General features: G+C 42.8%; 1 protein-coding gene across 1 annotated transcript in view; it reads left to right on the plus strand.

Annotated features, from left to right (window-relative positions):
* The first annotated feature begins 8097 nt into the window (after window positions 1–8097).
* Window positions 8098–24051, plus strand: part of LOC115367846 (uncharacterized) — a 69785-nt gene continuing 53831 nt past the window's right edge. The window contains exons 1-3 of the mRNA XM_030063794.1: window positions 8098–8248; window positions 8408–8917; window positions 9659–9925. Coding sequence (XP_029919654.1) covers window positions 8211–8248; window positions 8408–8917; window positions 9659–9925 — 815 coding nt within the window. The 5' untranslated portion in view covers window positions 8098–8210. The remainder of the gene's footprint in view (window positions 8249–8407; window positions 8918–9658; window positions 9926–24051) is intronic.

The following is a 24051-nucleotide window of genomic DNA, read 5'->3' on the forward strand; positions in this document are numbered from 1 at the left end:
GGTAATGGGGAACAGGTAGAAACAATCAGGGCGGGGAAAGACAATCAACAAGGGAAACACAACAGGAAGGGCAAGTTACCTGACACAGAAGGGAAGTGGGATTTCAAAATAAAACAGGAAATCACAAGACAAGACATGACAACACTTAACATTTTTTCCTTTTCATGACAACAAATCTGTACCTAAACAAATTAAAGTTAATAATAAAATATTACAAGAACCACTTTTAATGGTCCAAGCCTTTAATGAGCATTTCTTATCAGTTTCATCCATAGTGCCTGAATCCTCCATCTGTATTAACTCACAGCATATTAACACCCGGTCTATTAACAGTCAATTTTCTTTTAGGACTATTAGTCCTTGTGTTATTATCCTTGTTGTTATTTTATGTTACTGTATTTTATTTTCGCTATCATTCTCAATTCTATTTCCCTTTTTATTGACTGTTTCTATTGTTTTAAATTGTGTCTTGTTGCTTTTAATGTCTCTGTAAAGCACTTTGAATTACCTTGTGTTGAATTGTGCTATACAAATAAAACTTGCCTTGCCTTGCCTTGCCTCCTGTTGAGGTACAGAATGTTATAAATGATCTTAAAATGAGCAGTGGTCCTGGGTTGGATGGCAATGAGGCCAGATTTTTAAAACTAGTAGCTCATGTACTTATGTATCCTCTATGTGATCTATTCAATATGTCCCTGTCCACCTATGAATTACCCAGAATCTGAAAATGCTCACGTATCACTCCCTTATATAAATACTAGATCTCAACAAGTACAGACCAATCTCCATCATCTGCTCAGTCGCTACAGTGTTTGAAAAATTAATTTATTAACAATTGTCATGTTACTTAAATGAAAACAATAACAATGATATTCTCACCGCTTCAAATACCTCTAAACTAACTGGTGCAATTTTTATTGACCTAACCAAGGCGTTTGATTTGGTTGATCATTACATACAGTACTTCTCGATAAACTCTATGCTATTGGCCTCGCACACACTGCATTATTTTGGTTCAACTCATACCTCCACAATAGGAAGCAATGTGTTGTTATTAATGGCATTAACTCTGATATTTTAACTCAGCAGTTTGGTGTGCCTCAGGGATCAGCGCTTGGTCCACTTCTCTTTTCCATTTTTATTAATGTTAATCTTCCCTTTCTGTTCAGCTTTATGCTGATGATATGGTTATATATACACATCCCATACAAATATATTACAGATTGAGTCAGACTTGCAGTATGACTTTAATAACCTACAACACTGGCTGGCAGCTAATAAGCTACTCCTCAACAAAAATAAATCACATACTATGATATTTGGCACATGACAGAACATTAAATCCAAATGCAAAACACATTTGTGCCGTATTTCATGCCAGGACGGCACTACTTTTTCGATGCGCATGCGTGGCGTCTGTGGGAGCCTAGTGGAACTCTGTCACTTCGATTCACTGTAAACTACCTTTTATTCAAATTCCGGTGGTTTTTAAATTGCCCTTAGGCACAAATCCTGGCTTTTAAACTGTGCTCACCCCTTCGGGTTGCCTATTTTAACAATCGATCAGTCTGATCGCTCGTTTTTTACCCAATTTAACGCTAGTCGCCAGCGCCACCGACCTGATCTGCCAGCATTTTTATTCCGTTTTACCCCCCTCTTGTTTCTATCCCCACTAAACGGGCTGGACTGCACGCCCCTTCTGGCATGAGCCCCCCACAGCCACTTCGGCTGTATGTCAGCAGTTTACATGCATACTGAATGACCTTGGAGGAAGCTGCTCTACTTCGATCCAGGTTGCTGAACGCTGAATCACCGCAGCAGGCCCAGTTTCTGGGCCTGTGCTGGTAAGTTGTGACCCTACATTCATTTACATCTATCAGCTGAGTAATCTGAGGCTTTCCACGCAGTGGGCTCCCGATGTGGAGCCCTCGCGTGTAAGTATAGTTTCACGCTGCTATCTCCTACAAGAATAACAACAACAACAATAACAACATCAGCATCAACAACAACAATAGTAGCATTTCATTCTATTCCCCAAGACACCTATACTGGCCACAGCTGTTTCTCTCCCCAGCATTCTTCACCGTATAGAAATGGCTCCACTTACCTCTCCGTCCCAGCCTGGTTGTTCCAGCTGTGTCCGCCTATCCGATAAGATATCCGAGCTGGAGAAAAGGATATCCACACTTTACCAGATCCAGGCGGCAGAAAACCTCATGGACACCATCATCTTCGGCCCCGCAAAGCCTGCTTCCCAGATGCCCGAGCCCATCATCCACCCCCCTGCCTTTGGCGAGGTCGGCACTGCGTCGCTGGATGTGCCCGGAGACAGCGCTCACCACTCGGCTACTGACGCTCCTCTGCCGGTCACCGCTCTCAATGACACCTGGACTCGACTTGGAGCTAAGCCTAAAGCCGCGGCCAGCTCCACACCTGCTCATCCCGAGCACTGGGTCCGAGTAGGTGCCAGCAAATGGAAAAGTAGCCCACCCTCCTACGCACCTGTACCCCCACACTTCAATATCCAGCTTAACAATAAATATGACATTCTTAGCATCAAGGATTTCCCCCCGCTGGATGACGGGCCACGGGTCTCCCCACCTTCGGCCTCCTCCGGCAACAAGTCTCGCAGGCGAGCTCAGCCTGTGTTTACACCTGCGCCCCGGAGATCCGAGGCCCTTCACTCTGGCCGCCGCCCATCGTCCTGCCGGCCTCCTTAGCAGTCGGCATCACAGAGGTCTCCACCGGATCAGTCTCTCCTGAGGCCCCCGCGGAGGGCAGCAGCGCACTCCCTGATGCAGCGCCCCCCCTCCCTGCTGGTTATCGGCACATCGCTGGTCAGGCACGTAGCGGTGCTCGGAGGGAGGACATTTTGTCACCCAGGTGCCTCTGTTAATAACATTAAATCCTCTGCTCTACTCCTAAGTGACCAGTACAGGTCTGCCTCCACTTTGGTCCTCGAGGCAGGCGTAAATGACTTAAAAAATCAGTGGTTGGAGGAGCTCAAAGAGGACTTCATATGCCTTGTTGACGCTTTGCTGGACACTGGAAAGCAGCTCATTATTTCCGGTCCACTGCCCGCCCCGCGCTTCGGCGATCTTAAATTCAGTCGCCTCTGACAGCTCCATATCTGGCTGAAGGGCTACTGTATGCACAAAGGTATCCCCTTCGTGGACAACTTCGCTGCCTTCATGAAAAGACCTCACTTCGTTAAGAGAGATGGTTTATATCCAAACCGTGAAGGCTCATGCCTCCTAGCTTGCAACATTGAACTGACCGTCAACTCATGTACCGCTTGACTCACAGCGTGCCCACATAGCTCCCCCTACCTGCGTGGCAGCCCCACTACACCCAAGAGCATCCCTGTAAGAGTGACAAACAGACCATACAGATCACTTATTTTACCTGCTACTAAATATAGTAACCCGCTCAACTTGATTCCAATTAGGCCCTCCTCTCGCCTTACAACCAGATCGTCAGCCCCCCTTCCTGTGCCTAGCTCTGCTGAGTCAATAGATCCACCCCATCACGGTGATCTCAGGACAGTAGCCTACATGATTTTTGTTGCTGTAATGGTCTTAAATTCCTGCATTTAAATATAAGGAGTTTGCTGCCAAAACTTGACTTTATTAATGTGCTGATTACCGAATCAAACCTTGACATTTTAGTTATCTCAGAGTCTTGGCTCTCTGGAAGAGTGTCAGACTCAGACGTAGCCATTAAGGGTTTCAATATGTTTAGAGTAGACAGGAAAACAAAAGGGGGAGGGGTCATAATCTACACCAGAGATCATCTGACTGTACGCATAATCTCTCTAACCTCTGTGCCCAAATGTTGTGAATGTATCATTCTAAATATCGGTGTCGGGGGCAATAATCATTTTACAATTAGTGGGATTTATCGTCCTCCTTCTGCCCCCAGCCCGAGCTGGGGGCAGAAGAGCTAGGAAAATTACTTTCTCCCTTCATCAACTCTGAGTTAATTGTTCTGGGTGATCTGAACTTAGATTGGTTGTCTCCCTGCTCATCTAAGCTTAAAGAGCTATGCCTGGAGCTAAATCTATCCCAGCTGATCTCCTTCCCTACTAGGCCTAATAATAAAGATAACTCTAAATCCACGTTGATTGACCTTATTCTAACTAACAGGCCACAGAAATACCCATGTAGTGGCGTCCTAGCTCAGGATATCAGCGACCACTGCCCTATTGCCTGTGTGAGGGTGACCAAAGAGCAGACTTCCAGGGGACACACCATCAGAAAGTGCAACTTTAAAAATTTCAATGAGCAGGCATTCTTAATTGACCTGTCTCATGCGGACCTAAAAAGGGTTGACCTAATTCCTGACTCTGAGCTGGCCTTTGAGTATTTTTCAAGTGTTTTTAGTTCTCTTATAGATAAACATGCCCCGTACAAGAATTTCCGTATTAAAAATTGCTCCAATCCCTGGTTCTCTGCTGACCTATCCGAAGCCATCCATGGCAGAGATCTGGCCTGGTCAAAGCCTAGACTCTCTAACAACCCATATGATTGGTTGCTCTTCAAAAAATTGCGCAATAAATGCATTAGCTCAATCAGGCGGGCCAAATCTGCTTATTACTTATCTTCCCTCGCTTCCAGCCAAGGTGATGCTGCCAAATTCTGGAAGACCATAGAATCTCTAAATTCTACACCTAGCTCCTCTCTCCCCTCCCAAATATTATTCGGTAATACCTGTATATCTAACAAACCAGATATGTGTGATGCCTTTAATCGCCACTTCATAGCCTCTGGTCACTTGTTTGATACTAGCATGGTCCCAGCTGTCCCTGCCCCAGATCCAGTATCCATGGCTGTATCCAATCCATCAGCAGTGTTTACACTGAGACCGGTAAGCCATGCCGAGGTAATGAAAGCACTCACCCACCTTGACCCTAAGAAATCCAAGGGTGAGGATGACCTTGACCCACATCTCCTGCATCTGAGTGCCTGCTTAATTGCTGCACCACTTGCACACATCTTCAATGTGTCATTTTCAACTGGTAAAATCCCTTCCGTGTGGAAAGCCGCACAGGTTGTTCCGTTACTTAAAGACGGTAACGCCAGTACTTTAGATAATTATCGCCCTATCTCAAAGCTTTGCTGTCTAGCTAAAGTTTTAGAATCCCTTGTAAACTTTCAGCTTCGGGCCTTCCTAGATTCAAACAGCATCCTTCAATCAGAACAGTCAGGTTTCAGACCCGGTCACAGCACTACAACAGCTACAGCACTTGTCGTCAATAACATTATTAATGGACTGGACTCTTATCAGCATTGTGCAGCTCTTTTCATTGACTTGTCAAAAGCATTTGACACTGTAGACCACAACATCCTGCTATACAAGCTCTCATCTATAGGACTTGACAGCCTCTCTCTCAACTGGTTCTCCAACTATCTCTCTGGGAGAACGCAAATAGTCGCTGCAGATGGAGCTAGATCCCACTCGCTTCCATTGCACAAGGGTGTACCGCAAGGGTCAATTCTTGGCCCCCTTCTATTTTCTCTCTATGTTAACTATATTTTTCCTCCTTCTCCTACCTGCAATGTCCATTATTTCGCAGACGATACTATCTTATATAGCATCGCCCCTACTCTCCACTCAGCTGTTAATAATCTACAATCTGCCTTCAACCATTTCCAACTGTCGCTTGTAGCCCATAAACTTGTTTTGAACTCTAGCAAAACTAAATGTATGCTGTTCACAAGGTCTCACAAAAACAATTCTTCTCTGAAGATTCACACACTAAATGGTCAACTCATTGAAATCGTCAACACTTACAAATACCTGGGCATCTGGCTGGATTCCAAGCTTTCCTTTCGTAATCATGTGGATCACCTCACCAACAAACTTAAGCCTAGACTTGGTTTCTTATATAGAAATAAGTCCTGCTTCTCATCGCAGAGTAAAAAGATTATTGCCCAAGCCACTGTATTGTCTGTTCTTGACTTCAGTGACGTAATCTATATGCATGCCTCAGCTTCAACACTGAAACCCTTAGATGCTATCTTCCACAGTGTCATACGCTTTATCAACGGGGACCCTTACTCGACTCACCACTGCATTTTATATAGCAAGGTGGGCTGGCCATCTCTCACCACCCGCAGAGAACAGCACTGCTTACTATTCATCTATAAAGCACTTCTCGGAATACTCCCCCCATACTTATCTTCACTTTTAAATTTCCGCCCTACAGGTCTCCCCACCCGTTCACAGTCACACATCAGGCTCCAACTCCCTCTTATAAATTCAGAACTAGGAAAAACCGCCTTCTCTTTCTATGCCCCACATCGCTGGAACAAATTACAAGACACACTGAAAATTGATACACTTATCTCTCTCGAAGCTTTTAAAAGACTACTTCACGATACAGTAGTGGGGGCCCAGACCCAGGCTTGCACCTGCTTCATTTAGCCTGATTTCTACTATGTCATAAAATTTTTTATTACCTTGTTTTTATGCTTGTATTTTTTACTGCATTGTTTTTTGTTTTTGATGTGTCTGTAATCTCTGTGTTTTCTGCTGCTACAGGGCGTCCTTGAAAAAGAGAGCCCGCTCTCAATGGACCTTCCCTGTCAAAATAAAGGTTAAATAAATAAAATAAATAAAAAGTTGACCATATCAAATACCTTGGCCTATATCTTGATTCTGAGCTCTCATTTGACTACCATATTAATCACATAGTCCAAAAAATGGACTTTAGTCTTTGTCTCTTTTTTTGTTCCAGAAACTTTCACACATAAGGTCAGGAAAAAGATTGCACTCCAACTTATATTGCCTATAATGGATTATGCTGATTCTGTTTATTGTCCTCTCTCGCTCCTCTTACCATAGTTTCTAATAGATTGTGTAGATTCATTCTTAACTGTTCATTCACAACTCATCATTGCACAATGTATGCACTTCTTGACCTGCCCTCACCTTTTATAAGAAGGCAGATGCACTGGTTGCAATTTATCTTTAAATGTGTTAATTTCAATTATCCTTTTTATCTAAAACAGCTGTTGGTTCCTTTTCCTCCACTCATCACTTGAGACATACTGTACAGTGTTTCTTTTCAGTACCTAATGTTTCATTGTCCACATCAAAAAAAAAAAAAAGCTTTTATGTTCAAAGCACGTTCTGACTGGAATAATTTGCCCACAAATATTCACTCTATTTCATCCCTCAGACTGTTTAAACATGCCTTGGCAAGTCATCTGCATACCAATTGTACATGAAGACTTTAACACCCATCCAGTTGTATTTTATATTTCTTCCCTTTCACTGACATTTTACTTTTATATTTTACAATAATGCCGGGATATCTCTAGAATGATCATTATTCTGTTGTTTAATAAGCTGTAATTGTAGGCTCTGTTTTTTTTTTTTTTTCGCTGCCCATTGTGTGTGTGTGTGTGTGTGTGTGTGTGTGTGTGTGTTTGTTTTGAGTTGTGTTTGTATTGTGTTATTTGTTGCTTGTTTATGTCATGATTTATTTACTGCTATGTTTGTCAAATTTGCTTGCGTATAATGTCCTTTTCTTTGTGCTGTGTTTAGGACCCCCTCGAAAATGAGATGGTTCATCTCAAGGGGTTATCCTAATAAAAGAACTTAAAAAAAAAGAACCCTGACAAGGCACACCTGTGAAGTGAAAACCATTTCAGGTGACTACATCATGAAGCTCACTGAGAGAAGGCCAAGGGTTTGCAGCGCTGTCAACAAAGCAAAGGGGGGCTACTTTGAGGAATCTAAAATATAAAACATATTTAGAATTATTTAACTTTTTTTTTCTTTGCTACATAATTCCATATATCTTGCTTCATATATTTGATGTCTTCAGTTTGTATCTACAATGTAGAAAGTAGTAAAAATAAAGAAAAAACATTGAACGAGAAGGTGTGTCCAAACTTTTGACTGGTAGTGTATACATATTGTTCTTCACACAGACGAGCTCCTCCCCTCTGTTTTTCTTGGATATCACTTGTGCTGCTCGTCAAGTGTTGACATGTCCGTCTATGTGAGGAAGTGGGGTCCGCACCCATTGGTTTAGACTGATTTGGTTAGTCCGTGCATCACAGCTGAACATTTTCATTGGTGGTGTGTGTGTGTGTGTATAGACAGACAGTGGTTCCTGATGTGTTAAAGCTGTGTAGGTGAGAGTGTGTCAGGTTGTAGCTCAGAAATTCTTCGCCACAGCTTTTTGGGCAGTAGCTTCAATGGCGGGGAAGGTGGTCTCAGGTGCAGTGGGCCTGGCCACCATGGCTGTCAGGGGGGTACTGGCGGCCGGCTACATGATGTTGGAAAAGCTGGCCACATTAAGCGTGCGCAGTGGGTCTCCGTCCCAAGATGAGGAGCCAAACCAGCAGGAGTCAAACCAGGAGAAGCGAGGGACTGAAGATAAAGACTCTTCTGGTGGCCTGGTTGTCAGGGGGGCACCGATGGCCGATGGCATGCTGTCGGAAAACCTCTCCAAATTAAGCTTGAGCAGTGGGTCTCCGTCCCAAGATGAGGAGCCAAACCAGCAGGAGTCAAACCAGGAGAAGCGAGGGACTGAAGATAAAGACTCTTCTGGTGGCCTGGTTGTCAGGGGGGCACCGATGGCCGATGGCATGCTGTCGGAAAACCTCTCCAAATTAAGCTTGAGCAGTGGGTCTCCGTCCCAAGATGAGGAGCCAAACCAGCAGGAGTCAAACCAGGAGAAGCGAGGGACTGAAGATAAAGACTCTTCTGGTGGCCTGGTTGTCAGGGGGGCACCGATGGCCGATGGCATGCTGTCGGAAAACCTCTCCAAATTAAGCTTGAGCAGTGGGTCTCCGTCCCAAGATGAGGAGCCAAACCAGCAGAAGCGAGGGCATGAAGAAATCAGTAGCTCTTCTAAATTGGCTAACAAAGTCAACGCTGGAGGTGCCGGCCGATACAAAGAGTAAAGTATCCTGTTTCACCTTTATATTATATTTACATTCATTTAACTATTTCAACATGCAATTATTTTTACCTGTAGGACTTTACAGTTCAATAGTGCAATAACTCTGTGGATATATGGGGTATATAGCTATACCTATACTTACGAATATTCTTAATTTCGTACATGTGTATTTATTGTAGAATCAATGCACATATGTCCCACCTACAGAGGACTTCCTGTTTACGTCACCAGCTGTCCCCGCCCCCTGCCTGTCCTGTATCTGTGTTACTGTCATATGCTGGCTTTAATCAGTGAATCATAACCTGTCATTCAGTCAGCTTCCAGGTTAAATAATTTATTAATAAATCTAATATTCTAATATTAGGTCTAATATTTCTAAAACTGAATTCAAGATTTTTACATTTTCTTCTGTTATTTAGAAAACAAACAGAACTATTCAGTTCACAACAGACTTAATACATATAAACACACACACATGCACATACATGCACATACATGTAATGTATTACATGTGATACAAAAATAAATCAGTTAAGCAGCTCTTCAAATTAAAGACTTCACCTACAAGAAATAAAAGCCAAATAATGTTAAGTCATGATATCACAGAATGATCATGACTCAGCATCCCATGCTTTGTTTATTGGGTTCCAGAGGATTCCAACAGAAGCGTTAAGGAGGATTTCCTGTTGAATATTTCATGCTGACATAATGAAGTAAATCCAATGTTTAACTTTTCAGTTTGATAAACAGAAGATTGCATGAGAGAGATGATTGCTTTAAAGGCTGCATGGAGGCAGATCACATCCCACCGGTGGACTCTTGGGAGACGGTCAGACAGCATCCTGAGTTTGATTCTCTGAAATATATTAACCCGGCTCTCTATGAGATGGCGTGCAGCTTGGAAAATGACCGGAAAGGACGCAACTTGCTCGCCATCGAGGTGCCGACGCAGTGCCACAGGGTCAACCTCACCACCGGCAACAGCACAGAATCCCGAAGCGTAAGGTGAGTTCTTTTTCTAAAGACTATTTTTTGGCAAACACAATAACTGGACAAAGAACTAAACTGAAGACAGGACTTGAACACAGTCTCCAGAGAATTGGCTGAGGGAAACTCTGGGGGAGGAGGAGGGCAAAATGAAGTGTGCCGTGGACGGAGGTTTCCCAGGGCGTGGCCTGTATGAACAGGTGAGGCAGGTTCAGGGCTTTGTCTGTTTTCTCTGAGTGCTGCCTTGTGTTGGCAGGACTCTGCTGGCTGACTACATCGCTCGAGGAGAGGCGGAGAGGATGCTGAAGCTCGCTTTCATCGTGGCTCATCCTCACACTTCCAATCAAATACGAAGGCATGCAGGTTGGTAAACATACCTTTTATTTCTGCATCACTTCCTCCTGTTGGCTTCAGATTTATTAACATGTTTTTGATCGGCTGGGCTCAGTTTGACCCCGGCAACTTAAACCCCCAGAAAACAACTCGAATAAAAACTGTTACTCAGGTTTATGTGTCAGGAACTTCATGTGTCTCACTGCCGAGCTGAACACAACACCCCCACTTACAGGTGTGTTATGTTACTGCAGGTGTGTTATGTTACTGCAGGTGTGTTATGTTACTGCAGGTGTGTTATTTTCAGGTGTGTTATGTTACTGCAGGTGTGTTATTTTCAGGTGTGTTATGTTACTACAGGTGTGTTATGTTACTGCAGGTGTGTAACAACATTTGTGTTATGTTACTACAGGTGCAATTGTGTAATTACAGGTGTGTTATGCTGAATAATCTGTACCTATTTTATTAATTTTGATCAAGGCCACTTGTTTTGTCTGTTTTTTTCTCTCTTTATTCACTGAACATTGTTCCCTGAACTGGGGAACATCTCACTTCTTTGATCCCCAGTTTGGAGATCAATGAAGTCGATCATTCAGTCAATCAATCAATTACTCATTCAAAATTTCATGCTTTGCCATTTGTTCCAGGTCTGCCTGAGAAAGAGTTCAAGAAAAAGTGCAAGAAAGACTGTGAGAAAGACTGTGAGAAAGAGTGCGGGGTGATCATTGAGTTTACAAAAGAACGAATCAGGAAGATCTACAAGAAGGGTTTCCTGGAGCTGCTGAAGCTCTACCACGAGAAGAAGGTCATCAACCAAGAAGAGCTGGAACGCCTCACAGAGTTCGTGGAGAGCGACAGGTTTCTCCAGAGAGAATCTGACGAGTACCAAGAAATACTCACAAATGTCTTGGAATGCTTGGAGCGCAGAAACCAGAGCTAAACAAACTAAACCCTGCAGTGCGCACAGTCACTGTGGCTCATTCTGAAACTCATTATGTAAACATGAAATATGCATTATACGTTTCTTAATTTTATTTAGCACAGTCTGATCAATAGAAGAGTCAATGCTGATCAAACACAATTATTAAAAGAAAAAAAAATCTTGGATAAATGAAATCGCCAAAAATTGCATTGAAGAAAAATTTTTTATTTTTTGTGTGTATGCTCTCCAAAATTAAACATAACTTTCAGGCTAGTGCTTCTCATTCATTTTTAAAGGCTTTTCAATACGTGTGTGTGTGTGTGTGTGTGTGTGTGTGTGTGTGTACATATATAGACGGACAGTGTTTCCGGTGGGGTATTCCAGGAAGCGGGTTATGTGAAAACTTGGAGTAAATTAACCCTGAGATGAGGGAAACTCTGAGTTATCCGTTCTGGAAAGAGAGGTAACTGAAACTGTGAGTCAGTCACCATGGTAACAGACTCTGTGAACAGGTTTACTATAAGAAACCCTGAGTTTCTACCTGTCTCATCCCACATGAAGGACAGCTGTTAGACATGGATTGCCCATTCATTCCCAATCCGACTGATATCGAAGCCGAACTGATTCAAAATGCCTGACGTCGCGAGAGAATCTTCCGACCCAAATTAGATGTCCTGTCATTTCCAGAGGATTATCTGTTTGAATGCTACCGCTTTTCATCAAACATGATAATTTTTCTCAATAACATTCTCCAGCCTTACATCACCAACTTCACACACTGCTGCTGTGCGCTCACGTCACTGCAAATTTTATGCATAGCGCTACGTTTTCTTGAAAAAAGGTAGTTTTCTGAACAACATGTGGGATGCAGAGCACTTTGGAAAGGCCACAGTATGCAGAACTGTGAGGAAAGTGACCCTCGCACTGAAACGCCTGTTACCGTTGGTAGTGTTCCCCGGACACACACCCGGACACATCAAAGAGGAATTCCACAGGATTGAAGGTGACTGATGTAGAAATCATATATTCTATTATTTTAAATTATGATATTCTGTACATTCTGCTGCGACCTCAGAGTTGGCTCAGTAGCTTCATTAGCTGTCATTTTGCAGGGCTTCCAAATGTGAAAGGGTGCATAGATGGGACACAAATTGCTATTACTGTGCCTGCAGAAAACAAAGGGGACTATGTGAATAGAAAATCCTTTCACAGCATCAATGTCCAGGTATATGACCTACCATCTAAACATGTATACATTACAATAGACTGTAACTCGTGTCATTCTCTGCACTGTGAAGATCATATGTGATGCAGCCTACATCATTACAAATGTAGAAACCAACTCAAATGTGTCCTCTATAAGTACAGGAGAGTTTGATGGCTACCTTCTGGGGGATGGAGGCTATCCATGCCAGCCCTCTCTGTTGACACCTGACCCTGACCCTGAGCCGGGGCCCCAACAACGTTTTAGACTAGACTAGAGCCCAGGTTGAGATGGCCATAGGCATACTCAAATCCCGCTTTTCAGGGTCACCCAGAGAGGGCATGTGACATTATTGTGGCATGAGTTGTTCTCCATATAGACCATTTCTTTTTCTTTTTCAATTTTTGCTATAGTTTTCATGAGCTGCACTCTATACAACTCCTTCACTGGTAACTGGGAAACATATGGATGACATATAAATCTGGAAATAGGGAATACTACATGTCCTCACATCACAGTGGTTACTTTCTATTTATGGCCACAATATTGTGCCTGAACAATAGAAGCTGGCCAACATTTCAGTAAAGAAGAGTCATTTCAAGTGAGTTTTATTTTTTTCATAAGAAAATTAGGAGCATATAGGTGTACCTAAATCCTTTGATCGCTTAGCCATTTCCGGATGTCAGCCTCCATTCCAGGCCAATAATAGCTGTGTGTTCTGGCCGGGTGAGTCTTCAGCACCACAGTGTGGCCTGACAATGCTGCAGTGGAAACTTCTGAGGACTTGATCTGCCTCTGTGCCTCTTTATTCCTCTGCCTCCTGCAGATATCTCCACCTGGAGAGGGTGTGACTCCTGAATTATTGTAGATCAAAATGTCATTGATAAACAAGTTTTTGTGGTTTTATGGGATTACTCACTCTTAATGATAAAGTTTGTTGCTCTCCTTTTTATAATAAAGCGCTCTTGCTTGTTGGATCCTGTAGGGAATTTACTGTGGACTTTAAAATCCACCAGCTCCTTGACAAGTTGTGGGTCCATTTCTGGTTCACTACTATCACTCTAGCCATGTTTCCAATCTCTCTATTTAGGGGATTGTGGGTAATTGGGTAATTGGTAAATTGCATATTCTTGCTAATGTGTGGTTGGCCGTCCCTGCCGTCACTCCATGTGGTTGTAAAAAGCGCCTGATGATGTGTGCAGCGGAGTAGCTGCAGTCCGTGTGCATCTGCAACTGTCAGCTGTTCCATGTGTTTGGTAATAAGGCACAGCCAGGATGGGTCCCAGAAAAAGAAAAGTGCACATAAGAGGTTTCTTTAGAAGTCAAAGTGGAAGTTACTCAAAGAAAATAGGCCCACTTTATTTATTATATTGCTGATGTGGAGTTGATGATAATGGTGATAACAATAATAGTCAACTGAGCTACTGATGTTTTTCCTCACTGTTTATTTTGTCAGGTGGCAGTTAGAACAATTATAGTTTAGCATGCTTTTTTGAAATGAGAGCTTTTATTAGGCACATTGGCCTGTTGTCTCTAGGGAAGCAGGAAATATCCATTTTTACTAACCTTGATTTAAAATCTCAAGCTTATAGAACTGTGGAGCCTCAGCAACACAGATTCTTTTATTGACCTATATTGTATTATATTTTATTTTATTTTATTTATGTTTATGTTTGATGTTGTTGATGCACAGTTGCACTAAAGACAAGAACTCTGTTAAATTGCCTGCTTGTCTTTCTTTAGTTGCCTTTAACTTACATTACAGAATTGTTAAATACTTGTAGTCAGTATAGATATTCAGATATGCAGTATAAACATTAATGTCAATCCCTGAATTTTTTTTTTTTCCTGATTATGATCGTTGGCTTGTTTATTTGATTTTATTTAGGTTGAGTTTTAGCACTGAGGGCCTCTTGGTGTATGCACATGGAAACTGTGGATCCAAGATGGTGAGCCAAATCAAGGGAAAGTGTGCAGATTTTTGTTATTTACACAATGCGTTACAAAGTGTGTACAGGACATTGAAAACATATCATCATGTGAATTTCATGTTTACCCAGTAGTACCAATTACATTAGGAAAACTCATTAAATATGAACCAAAAAAATGATGTTAATCATTAGAGACATTAAACATTGACTGGGGTCAAATTGACCCCAAACATAATAATAATAATAATAATAATAATAATAATAGAACAAATTAATGAGAAATTCTCATTTTTTTCAAAGTTGAGTTTATTGAGGGTGGTCAGAAGGGATTTAAAACAAAAACAACTTCTCTTTGTGGGAAAATACTGTATATATACTGTATATATTTTTTCTTTTCTTCTTGGTACCAGTTTTGTTCATGTCTGCTACAAATTGTGTTCAGTCAGTAAGCCGGCAGGTCAGACTGGTCCTTGGACAGCTAGCTGTTCTGGAGCCCGAGGACTACCAGCAGCCCTTGGCTCCTCCTCCCCCAGCAGCGACTGCAACTGACGCCCTGAGCTCAGGCTCCACTTCAGCTTGCCTTCGGACTCCCCTCCATCCTCATCCTCCTCTTCAGCCCCTCCAGAACGTAAACGACCCCGTTTGTCACCCCCACAGCCCCAAATTTGTCACTCGGTAGCGTCACCCTCCCTCTTGCAGCCACCTGCTGCTGCTCCTACTGCCGCTACCTCTGTCCCCTCTGCCAACTCCTCACGGATGCCTAATCAGGCTACGAACTCAGCTCACCTGAGCTGCCCTAGTTCACCCTCCCCCCTCCCCACTCCACAAGTTAAACCCAAAACTTGCCCTCTATAAAGACAACACTGTGTCCGAGCGCTGTGAGATTTTGGTGGTCAGAGACTCCATTGTCCACTTTTAAAGCTCCCTGGAGCCATTACCTACTGTCTCTCTGGATGGAGGACCTCTGATTTTATTGAACTTATTCCAGCTCTCCTCGATTTGCACCCCTCCACACACACTGTCATCCTGCACACTGGCTGCAATGATGTCATGGCTAGGAACTCCATTCAACTGCACTACGAGCTGGAATCGCTAGTCTCCACAGTTGAAAGCCTGGGCAAGAGGTGTATTCTTTCAGGCCCCATCCCTGTCATGTCCAATAATTCAGAACGCTTCAGTCGTCTTTTTAGGTTACTGTAAAAAGGCGTTGGTTTACTGAGTACCAAACTTGTGACCTCTTAATGACTGAATGAATAAATCCTTAGGTGCTGATTCTGTGATTGTCTCTACACTCTCCACAGGTTGTCCGGTAAGAACAGGAATGATGGCTTAATGAATCCAAGTCACACACACTCTCATTGAGATGCCACTCATTTATTATTGGAAGTTGAAGTACTCTGAATTGTGTGTATATGTGTGTGTGTGGTTTCTACAATAAGAATAAACAGAAATGCACAGCCATTAATTATATGCAATGGAAATAAACATTACCAGAAGGCATGAGATACACAATGCAATAATAATACTATGCAGTCACAAAAAAAAAAAAAAACAAACAAACAAAAAAAAAAACACAAATGAACAAATAAAGCGACCACAATCCTCCTAACAGTAAGGGCTATCAGCAAATAACATCTCAGCTCAGAGAGGTGCATATATATATATATATATATATATTACACTGGTATAATGTGTAGAGGGTGAATCAAAAAATGTGCGACGGTCCCTTAATGGACGCATCGGCGCTCTCACCATGCTACTAACATGAATAATGATAACTGATGCCACAGCGGTGCATCACTTGCCAACATAAACAATATCGTCAGGAACCATATAATTATTAGACTGACAATAAAGGAATAGGCAACAGTTAACCGACGTGCATGACACGATACAGCACTATAATCTACAACGGTATGTTAATTGCCGAATAACAACATACACAGTCGAATTAAGAATAACAGAACAATAAATTATTACTCACATTCTCATGGACGCACAGGAAGGAGTAATTCAACAAATGAAGCAAGAAAAGTCCAGAAAACTGCAGCGGTAAGTGAAAAGACAGTCCGAACGACAGAGATGAATGAATTAAACCCAGAAGCTGCTGCGGAGAATGAAAAACTTTTTCATCGGCTCGCGGCAGACAGTTCACACAGCCAATCTGGTGTCTGATTGGTTCAGAGCGTCCTGGCGGTGTCTGTTCATGTGCGATCCATGCGTGTTCGCATGCTCTTAGCGCGCAGAGTAACAGACAGGGACTGTGCATGTGATCTGTGAATGGGATACCTATGCAGGAAACTGACCATGAGTTGCTGACCTTCTGAACAGTTACACAACTGGATGAATAACTACTCCACAGCCACTGGTATCGGGTTCATCAGCAACTTTGACTCTTTCTGGACCAGGCCAGACCTTTTTAAGCAGGACAGACTTCATCTTAACAGGAACGGGACTAGAGAACTGCAACATAATTTTATTAATTTTATTGCTTTTAGCCTGGACTGATATTCTGCACAGCATGACCCACCCCAGCATCCACTTTCTATGTGTGTTAATGCTACACCTGTCACTGCGGGTCCTGCTGTGGCTCACTCAGTTTCCTCTATCCCGGTTTCAATATCAAATAGACAGGGTGGTTTTTTAGCTCCTTCACACTACTGTCTCAGAAACAACCTTGTCGATGTCAGTTCCATCTCTCCAATCCACCCTACAAGTTCTACTCTCTTCTGTTCACTCAATGTAAGGTCTCTCAGAAATAAGTCTTTTATCTGTCAGGATTTAATTCTGTCAAATAACATTAACTTTTTATCATCACAGAGTATTGGTTATGTCCCGATGAATACGCCCCCCTCATTGAAACCTGTCCCCCTGATTATCTATTTTCCATCAGCCGAGACCATCAGGTCGTGGGGGTGGGGTTGCCTGTATTCACAAAAATGCTTTTAAGTGTTCTCCAGTTTCATTTGGCTGTTTTACCTCATTTGAAAGTCTCAATTTTATCATCAGAAATAATTTGCCTTTTTTTATGTGTCTTAAACAGACCACCGGAGCTAATCTCAGGTTTTATCCAGGAATTTTCTGAGCTCCTATTTGTCAAAATATTAAAATATGACAGGGTCCTGATCCTTGGCAATTTTAACATCCATGTGTGCTGTTCTTCTTCCTCTCCACTTGCCGTTGATTTTATTAAACTTTTAGATTCTTTTAATCTCACCCAACATGACAATTTCCCCAGCCACTCCAAGAGGCACACATTAGACCTCATCATGTCCAATGGTCTCAATTTAGGTGAGATAAATCAAATCGGTTTTCCTGTCTCTGACCACAATGCTATACAGTTCCAGATTCCATTTCTCTCTCCTGACTCCAAGCCTATTTCTCTGTTCCGCTCTCGCCCCCTTAACTTACAATCTGTCTGCATTTACGAAATATAGGGAATCTGTTAATAATACAAGTCACACTGTTGACGAGCTTGTCAGTGTTTTTAACAGCTCTTGCACACATATTTTAGACTCCATAGCTCCGGTCAGACTCAGACCGTCCAGAGCCCCCTCTTTGCCCTGGATAACTGAGGAGGTAAGGAGTACAAAGAGACAATGCAGGAGGGCCGAGAGGAAGTGGAAAAAAGACAGAAACAGCACTTCTCTTGCTACTTTGAAAGATTTACCGTTTTGCTATCAGCTCAAAATCAAAGAAACAAGAAGTTGTTACTTTTCCGATCTTATTAGAACGCATGGTCATAATCCCAGAATCCTCTTCAAAATGGTCAACTTTATTATTGGTCCCCCTCCTAATCAGTCAGTTGAACCCACCGCTGAAAATTGTGAACGATTTCTTAATCATTTTATTTAAAAAATCAATAACATCCGCCAGAATTTCCACTCCGACTCTAGACAGCCTGAATCTGATTCCTGTCCCCCTTTCACCTTACTACAATTCACCCTGGAACGCACTGTTACAGGCTCAAAGTCCTCCACCTGCCTTTTTGATTGTATTCCTACCTACTGGTTTTTAAAAGGCCGACAGTCGGCCCGGATATTGTAAATATTATAAATTGTTCTTTATCGTCTGGGATTTTTCCTTCTCATTTTAAACATGCTATTGTTTCTCCTCTTTTAAAGAAGCCTTCTCTCGACCCAGCTGTTTTTAGTAATTTTAGACCTATTTCTAAACTACCTTTTTTATCCAAGATTTTAGAAAAAACTGTGGCATCCCAGCTAATTTCGTTTATGAATGGAAATCAGGCTTCATAGCACAGAGACTGCTCTGGTCAAGGTTGCTAATGACCTCCTGATGGCTGCTGACTCTGGTTTTTATTTAGTTTTAATCCTCCTCGACATCAGCGCCGCCTTCGATACGGTGGACCACAGAGTCTTGATCAATCGTCTGAAGCACAGTGTCGGAGTCAGTGGTGTGGCACTAGACTGGTTTACCTCAACTAACCAAGGTTGTTCAAACATGCTTTGCTACATTAAGACAGCTGTCGAAAATCCGTCCTTTCCTCTCCCCTGCACTTTTTGAAATTATCATTCAAGCACTGATCTCTTCCAGACTTGATTATTGTAATGCGCTTTACTCTGGTATCTGCCAACGTAACATTCACAGATTACAATTGATCCAGAATGCCGCCGCCAGACTCTTAACTCGCACCAGGAGAAGTGACCACATTACACCTGTTCTAGCTGCCCTCCACTGGCTTCCTGTGTGTTTTAGAATTGATTTTAAGGTGTTGTTACTTGTTTTTAAAGCCTTAAACGTCCTGGCTCCTCCCTATATCCGAGAATTGTTAACCCCTTATGAGTCTGGCCGTAATCTGAGCCTTTCTGTAGGTCCCTTCCCAGCAAACAGGCCTGCAATGGCCCTTTACAGGCCCACTTAGGGCAGCCCGCGCAGGCCCCCTGAGAATTTGCTCATTGGCAAAACGTTGGCCCCTCAGTGCAGGTCCCGCATGGGCAGCCCTCATTAACCCCTAAGGAAGCCTGCACTGGCCCTGTATGGGCCCACTTAGGGCTACAGGGGCACAGCAGGCAGCCTTTACCTAGCCTTCAGGAAGCCCTCACTGCCCTCACTAGGCCCACACTGATTTTGCAGTTAAATTAATCTACAACAAGAAATCAGTTCCACACATAAATGTATTTCAGCTACTAGTGTAGTTTCCTTTGGGAGTTCCATACATCTAAAATGGATGCAGTCATTGATGTATGCATTGTCAAAAATGTTCGATAGTCAAAAGGATTCAAATCAATTCATTTATTAAATACACACACATTACACTGAATGAAAAATGTTTAAGATTTATTGTTGTAGATTAATTTAACTGCAAAATCAGTGTGGGCCTAGTGAGGGCAGTGAGGGCTTCCTGAAGGCTAGGTAAAGGCTGCCTGCTGTGCGCCCTGTAGCCCTAAGTGGGCCCATACAGGGCCAGTGCAGGCTTCCTTAGGGCTTAATGAGGGCTGCCCATGCGGGACCAGCACTGAGGGGCCAACGTTTTGCCAATGAGCAAATTCTCAGGGGGCCTGCGCGGGCTGCCCTAAGTGGGCCTGTAAAGGGCCATTGCAGGCCTGTTTGCTGGGTTAATCTCGTTTGGTCTTGAGAGATGACCGTGCCTTTGCTGTTCGGGGCCCCAGACTCTGGAACGCCCTGCCGGAGGGCCTCAGGCAGGCAAACTCTCTGTCATCTTTTAAATCCCCTCTTAAAACTCACTTTTACCGTATGGCCTTTTCTTAGTTGCTGGTTCTGTCTTTTATGGTCTTTTACTATTTTATGGAGACCCCTTCTGGTATTATTGTAATTTCATTTTTGTTTTATCCTCACTTTTATTTTTATTTTTTAAAATTTTATTGTATTTTATTTTATTATTTTTATTATGTTATTTTATTGTGAAGCACTTTGTAACTGCGTGTTTTGAAAAGTGCTATACAAATAAAGGTATTATTATTATTATTTGGTCTGTTATTTGAAGTTGTAGAGTCAAACTGCTCCTCTGAGTCTCTAGTCCCAGTCGCCTGGAAACATCTCCAGTGCTCAACCAGCAGGAAGGTCGTGGGTTTGAATTTCGGCCCCAGATCCTCTCTGGGTAGAGTTTGCAGATTCTCTGCTGGTGTGTGTTGGTTTTCTCCCACAGCCCAAACAGATGCAGCTCAGGGGAAGTGGAGACTTCCAAATTCAGTGTGTGTGTGTGTGTGTGTGTGTACTGTACTTTAAAGGGGTCTGTGTATTACTGCAGTACTGGTACTGCAGCAGCCTGGTATTGATGTAGTGGAAACACAGCAGAGTTTGTGTGTAACTTGACTCTGCTGACCCCTGCTGATTTAAACTGGCAGTTTAAATCAACTGGAGTTTGAATGCAGTTTTTTTTTTTTTTTTCAATTCAAAAGTCTGGGTTTTCCAGTTACACCCGCATGAGTGGTTGTCGATTAGACATTTATTGTTCAGATAGAAAAAAAAAGAGTATCTACATTATTTGAATGCAACGTTATCTTCCGGTACATTACGTGGCAAGGAGAAGCACTTCCAGATCACACGGAAGTTTCTGGAACACAGACACAAGGGGAGCCGCAACACGTCGTCTCATGGCTTGTTTCACATTCTTCGCTCTAGTCACCTGCTCCTGGATCTTTTACCTGGCGTCTTCCACTTCAGGTGAGCTGTTAAGGCTGGATTATGGCTCCGAGTCATATTTTCATCATCATGTCGGTGCATGTTGGTTCCACCACGTGCACCGACAAAACACTATGGCTTCACTGACTCGCTGACTCACATGTACTTAGGCTGATTTTATTCCATCTGAATTTTTTTCATCTGATTTACTGACATCTGGCAGGCTGTGCAATTTAAGGAAGAGGTGTCAAACAAACAGACAGACTTAGGAAGCTGCTTATCTCTCTTTCCTGGGCGCCATGTCGCCTTCAGTATCAAAGGTAGTCAACCAAGAACGTATGGAGCCTCAGCGGATGCAGACCGTGGGAATCAGCCTTTCATTGGTGGTTGCTGTTGTTGTTCCACACTTTGTGAAACAACAACCACCTGTAAAATTAAGCTAAAAGAAGTGCATTAGTTTTGGTAAAACTCATCAGTATTTACATGTTACACAGTCGCACAGTGTCAATGGACATGTTATGTCTTGCAAGGGCAAAAAACCTGTTTGGCTGTTATCAAACCAGGAAAACTCCCTTTTGATTTCTTAACCTTGGCGTAAGGTGTGAACCATCCACTGCCCTGTGTATCGACTAGCTAGTGCATCATGGTGGCAATACAAATGAAAAACAGTAGCTTCTTGCTGTAACTCCTAACCAGTACGAATGATAAGATATACTGTATGGTAATGATGGATACTGGATATGATGCTGATGAACAACATCAACTGAGATGCTTGTATGTCAGGATAACGTACTGAGAGATCATTTAGAGCACAGTGATGGCAGTGAATACAAATGTAATCAAAACATAGGGTGCATGAGTGTGGGTGTAAATGTTTGGTTGTGCTTCGACATTGTCCTTCGTCTCCTCCTTCCTGTTCTGTCGTCAGTACACAAGCTCCTTTCCTGCGTCCGTCTCCATCCTCCTATTAAAATAACTCTAACCCCATGTCATCCACCTTGGCCAGTCCAGCCAAAACGCTCATCTGTTTGTCCATGGCTCTCAGGCACTGCCTCCTCAGCATGAGTCTGATGCAACATGACAACAGGAAAATCACAACTAGCACTATCGCAGCGTAGTCAGGCAAAGTTCAACAACTCCCTATTTCATATGTTACAGGATGTCCTTCTTAGAGAAAGGATGCATAAATAAAATAATCAGCAGTTGTTGCTGTAAGCTGTGGGCTGCCTCTTGGCGGCTGCAGCTGTGTGCACATGGTGAAACTCAGATTCAGATTCAGATTCAGATTTCTTTATTTGTCATTTCAACATTACATCAGAGATGCATTGTGAAACGAAAAAATGATGCATTTGGTCACAATAAAAAGATTTGATAAACACCATAAAAAGTAAAGGAATAAAAAGAACAAGGATAAAAGAATCAGAGAGAGGCAGTATAAAAATATATAAATATATAAATATGTATGTACAAAATATAAAATATATGTGCAAGATTTTATGTGCAGAACCAAAGCTTAATAAATAGATAGTAGAGGTAAACAGTGTGGCTGAGGTCTGCTCAGAGTGTTTTTATGTGGTTTTAGAGTCCGAGGTTTTTGCAGGTGTTCAAAGGTCTGATGGCGGTTGGGTAGAAGCTGTCAGGCATGGCGGCTGCGGTATCTTCTGCCTGAGGGCAGAAGAGAAAACAGTCCATGACAGGGGTGAGTGGGGTCCCTGGTGATTCTTGTTGCCCTCGACAGGCAGCGTTGTTTCGCCAGGTCCCCAACAGGTGGCAGTGTGACCCCATTTATTTTTTCAGCTGACCTCACCACTCCTCTCAGTGCCTTTCTGTTTGAGGCACTGCTGCTCTCATGCCCCAGAGAGATGCTGCTGGTTAGCACACTCTCAGTGGTGCCTTTGATTCAAGATTCAAGATTCAAGGTTTATTCGTCACATGCATGAATGTACAGGTACAGCAGCAGTGAAATGTAATTGCAACAACTCCGGCACTGTGCAAGTAAAAAATAAAAATAAAATAAAAATAAAAATACAAATAATAATAATAACGGTAATAATAATAAAAATAAAAGAAAATAAGATAGAAATAAAGATAAAATAGAAAGAATATATGACATTCCTATATACAATGAACGACTATATACAATCTGCAACAATATACAAAAGGTACAAAAGTACCAAAAGTACAAATAAGTAGAGGGTAAGTACAAATGAGTAGAAGAACTGAGTTGCAAAACCCTGAAGAACAACACGTTCCGCCGGAGGTTCAGGGTTAGTGTGAAACCGTGAGACCAAGTGACATAAACCTGATGCCCGGTACTGGGTTACAGGAGCTGTCAGACTTAGGTGGTGAAGATTGATGGGCTGAGGTGGGCTCTCTTTAAGCTTCGCAGGAAGTGCAGGCGCTGGTGAGCCTTTTTAACAGTGGAGGAGGTGTGTAGGGACCAGGTGAGGTTGTCTGCTACGTGGACCCCCAGGAACTTGATATGTGGGACGATCTCCACAGCAGTGTCCTTGATGTAAAGCAGGGTGTGCACCGGCCGTTTCCTCCTGAAATCAATCACTAGTTCTTTGGTTTTCTCCACATTCAGGAGCAGGTTGTTATTGTTACACCAGTCTGCAAAAACTGCAAAAACAGAAACTCAGCCACTGGTGGCTTTGCTGCTTCTTGGGAAGGTTTAGCAGGAGAGTCGACCGGGAACAATGTGAGATGAGTCACTTGGACGGTCGGATCAAACTGATTTTGCACCCTGGTTGAGTTTTTAGTGCCTTGATTTGCTGAGGGGGAACTCTCTGTCTTCTCTGTCTGGTCTGGTTTCATGAGGGATCATCAGCCAGTCGTCCTGCTGGTTTCAGTCCAGTCCTGTGTGCACGGGCCTGCTGTCACAGGTCCAAACCTGCACCTCATCACCTTCCCTGAAACCGATGAGAACAATCACATCATATTTGATGATAAAACAATCATAAAGTGGTCCCTCCCTACAACATGGTTCACCTTTCGCGGCCTCGCAGTTTCACGGATTTTTTTGTGTGCAATTTTGCATGTCTTTTTTTTTTTTTTTTTTTTTTTTTTATGCAGCACATTGTGTTCTGCCTCCTGATTGGCTAAGGGACTGTAGACCATTGTCAATCAGTCTCCTCCGTGCCGTGTCTCC

The sequence above is a fragment of the Myripristis murdjan genome, chromosome 11, assembly GCF_902150065.1.
Source record: "Myripristis murdjan chromosome 11, fMyrMur1.1, whole genome shotgun sequence".
Lineage (NCBI taxonomy): Eukaryota > Metazoa > Chordata > Actinopteri > Holocentriformes > Holocentridae > Myripristis > Myripristis murdjan.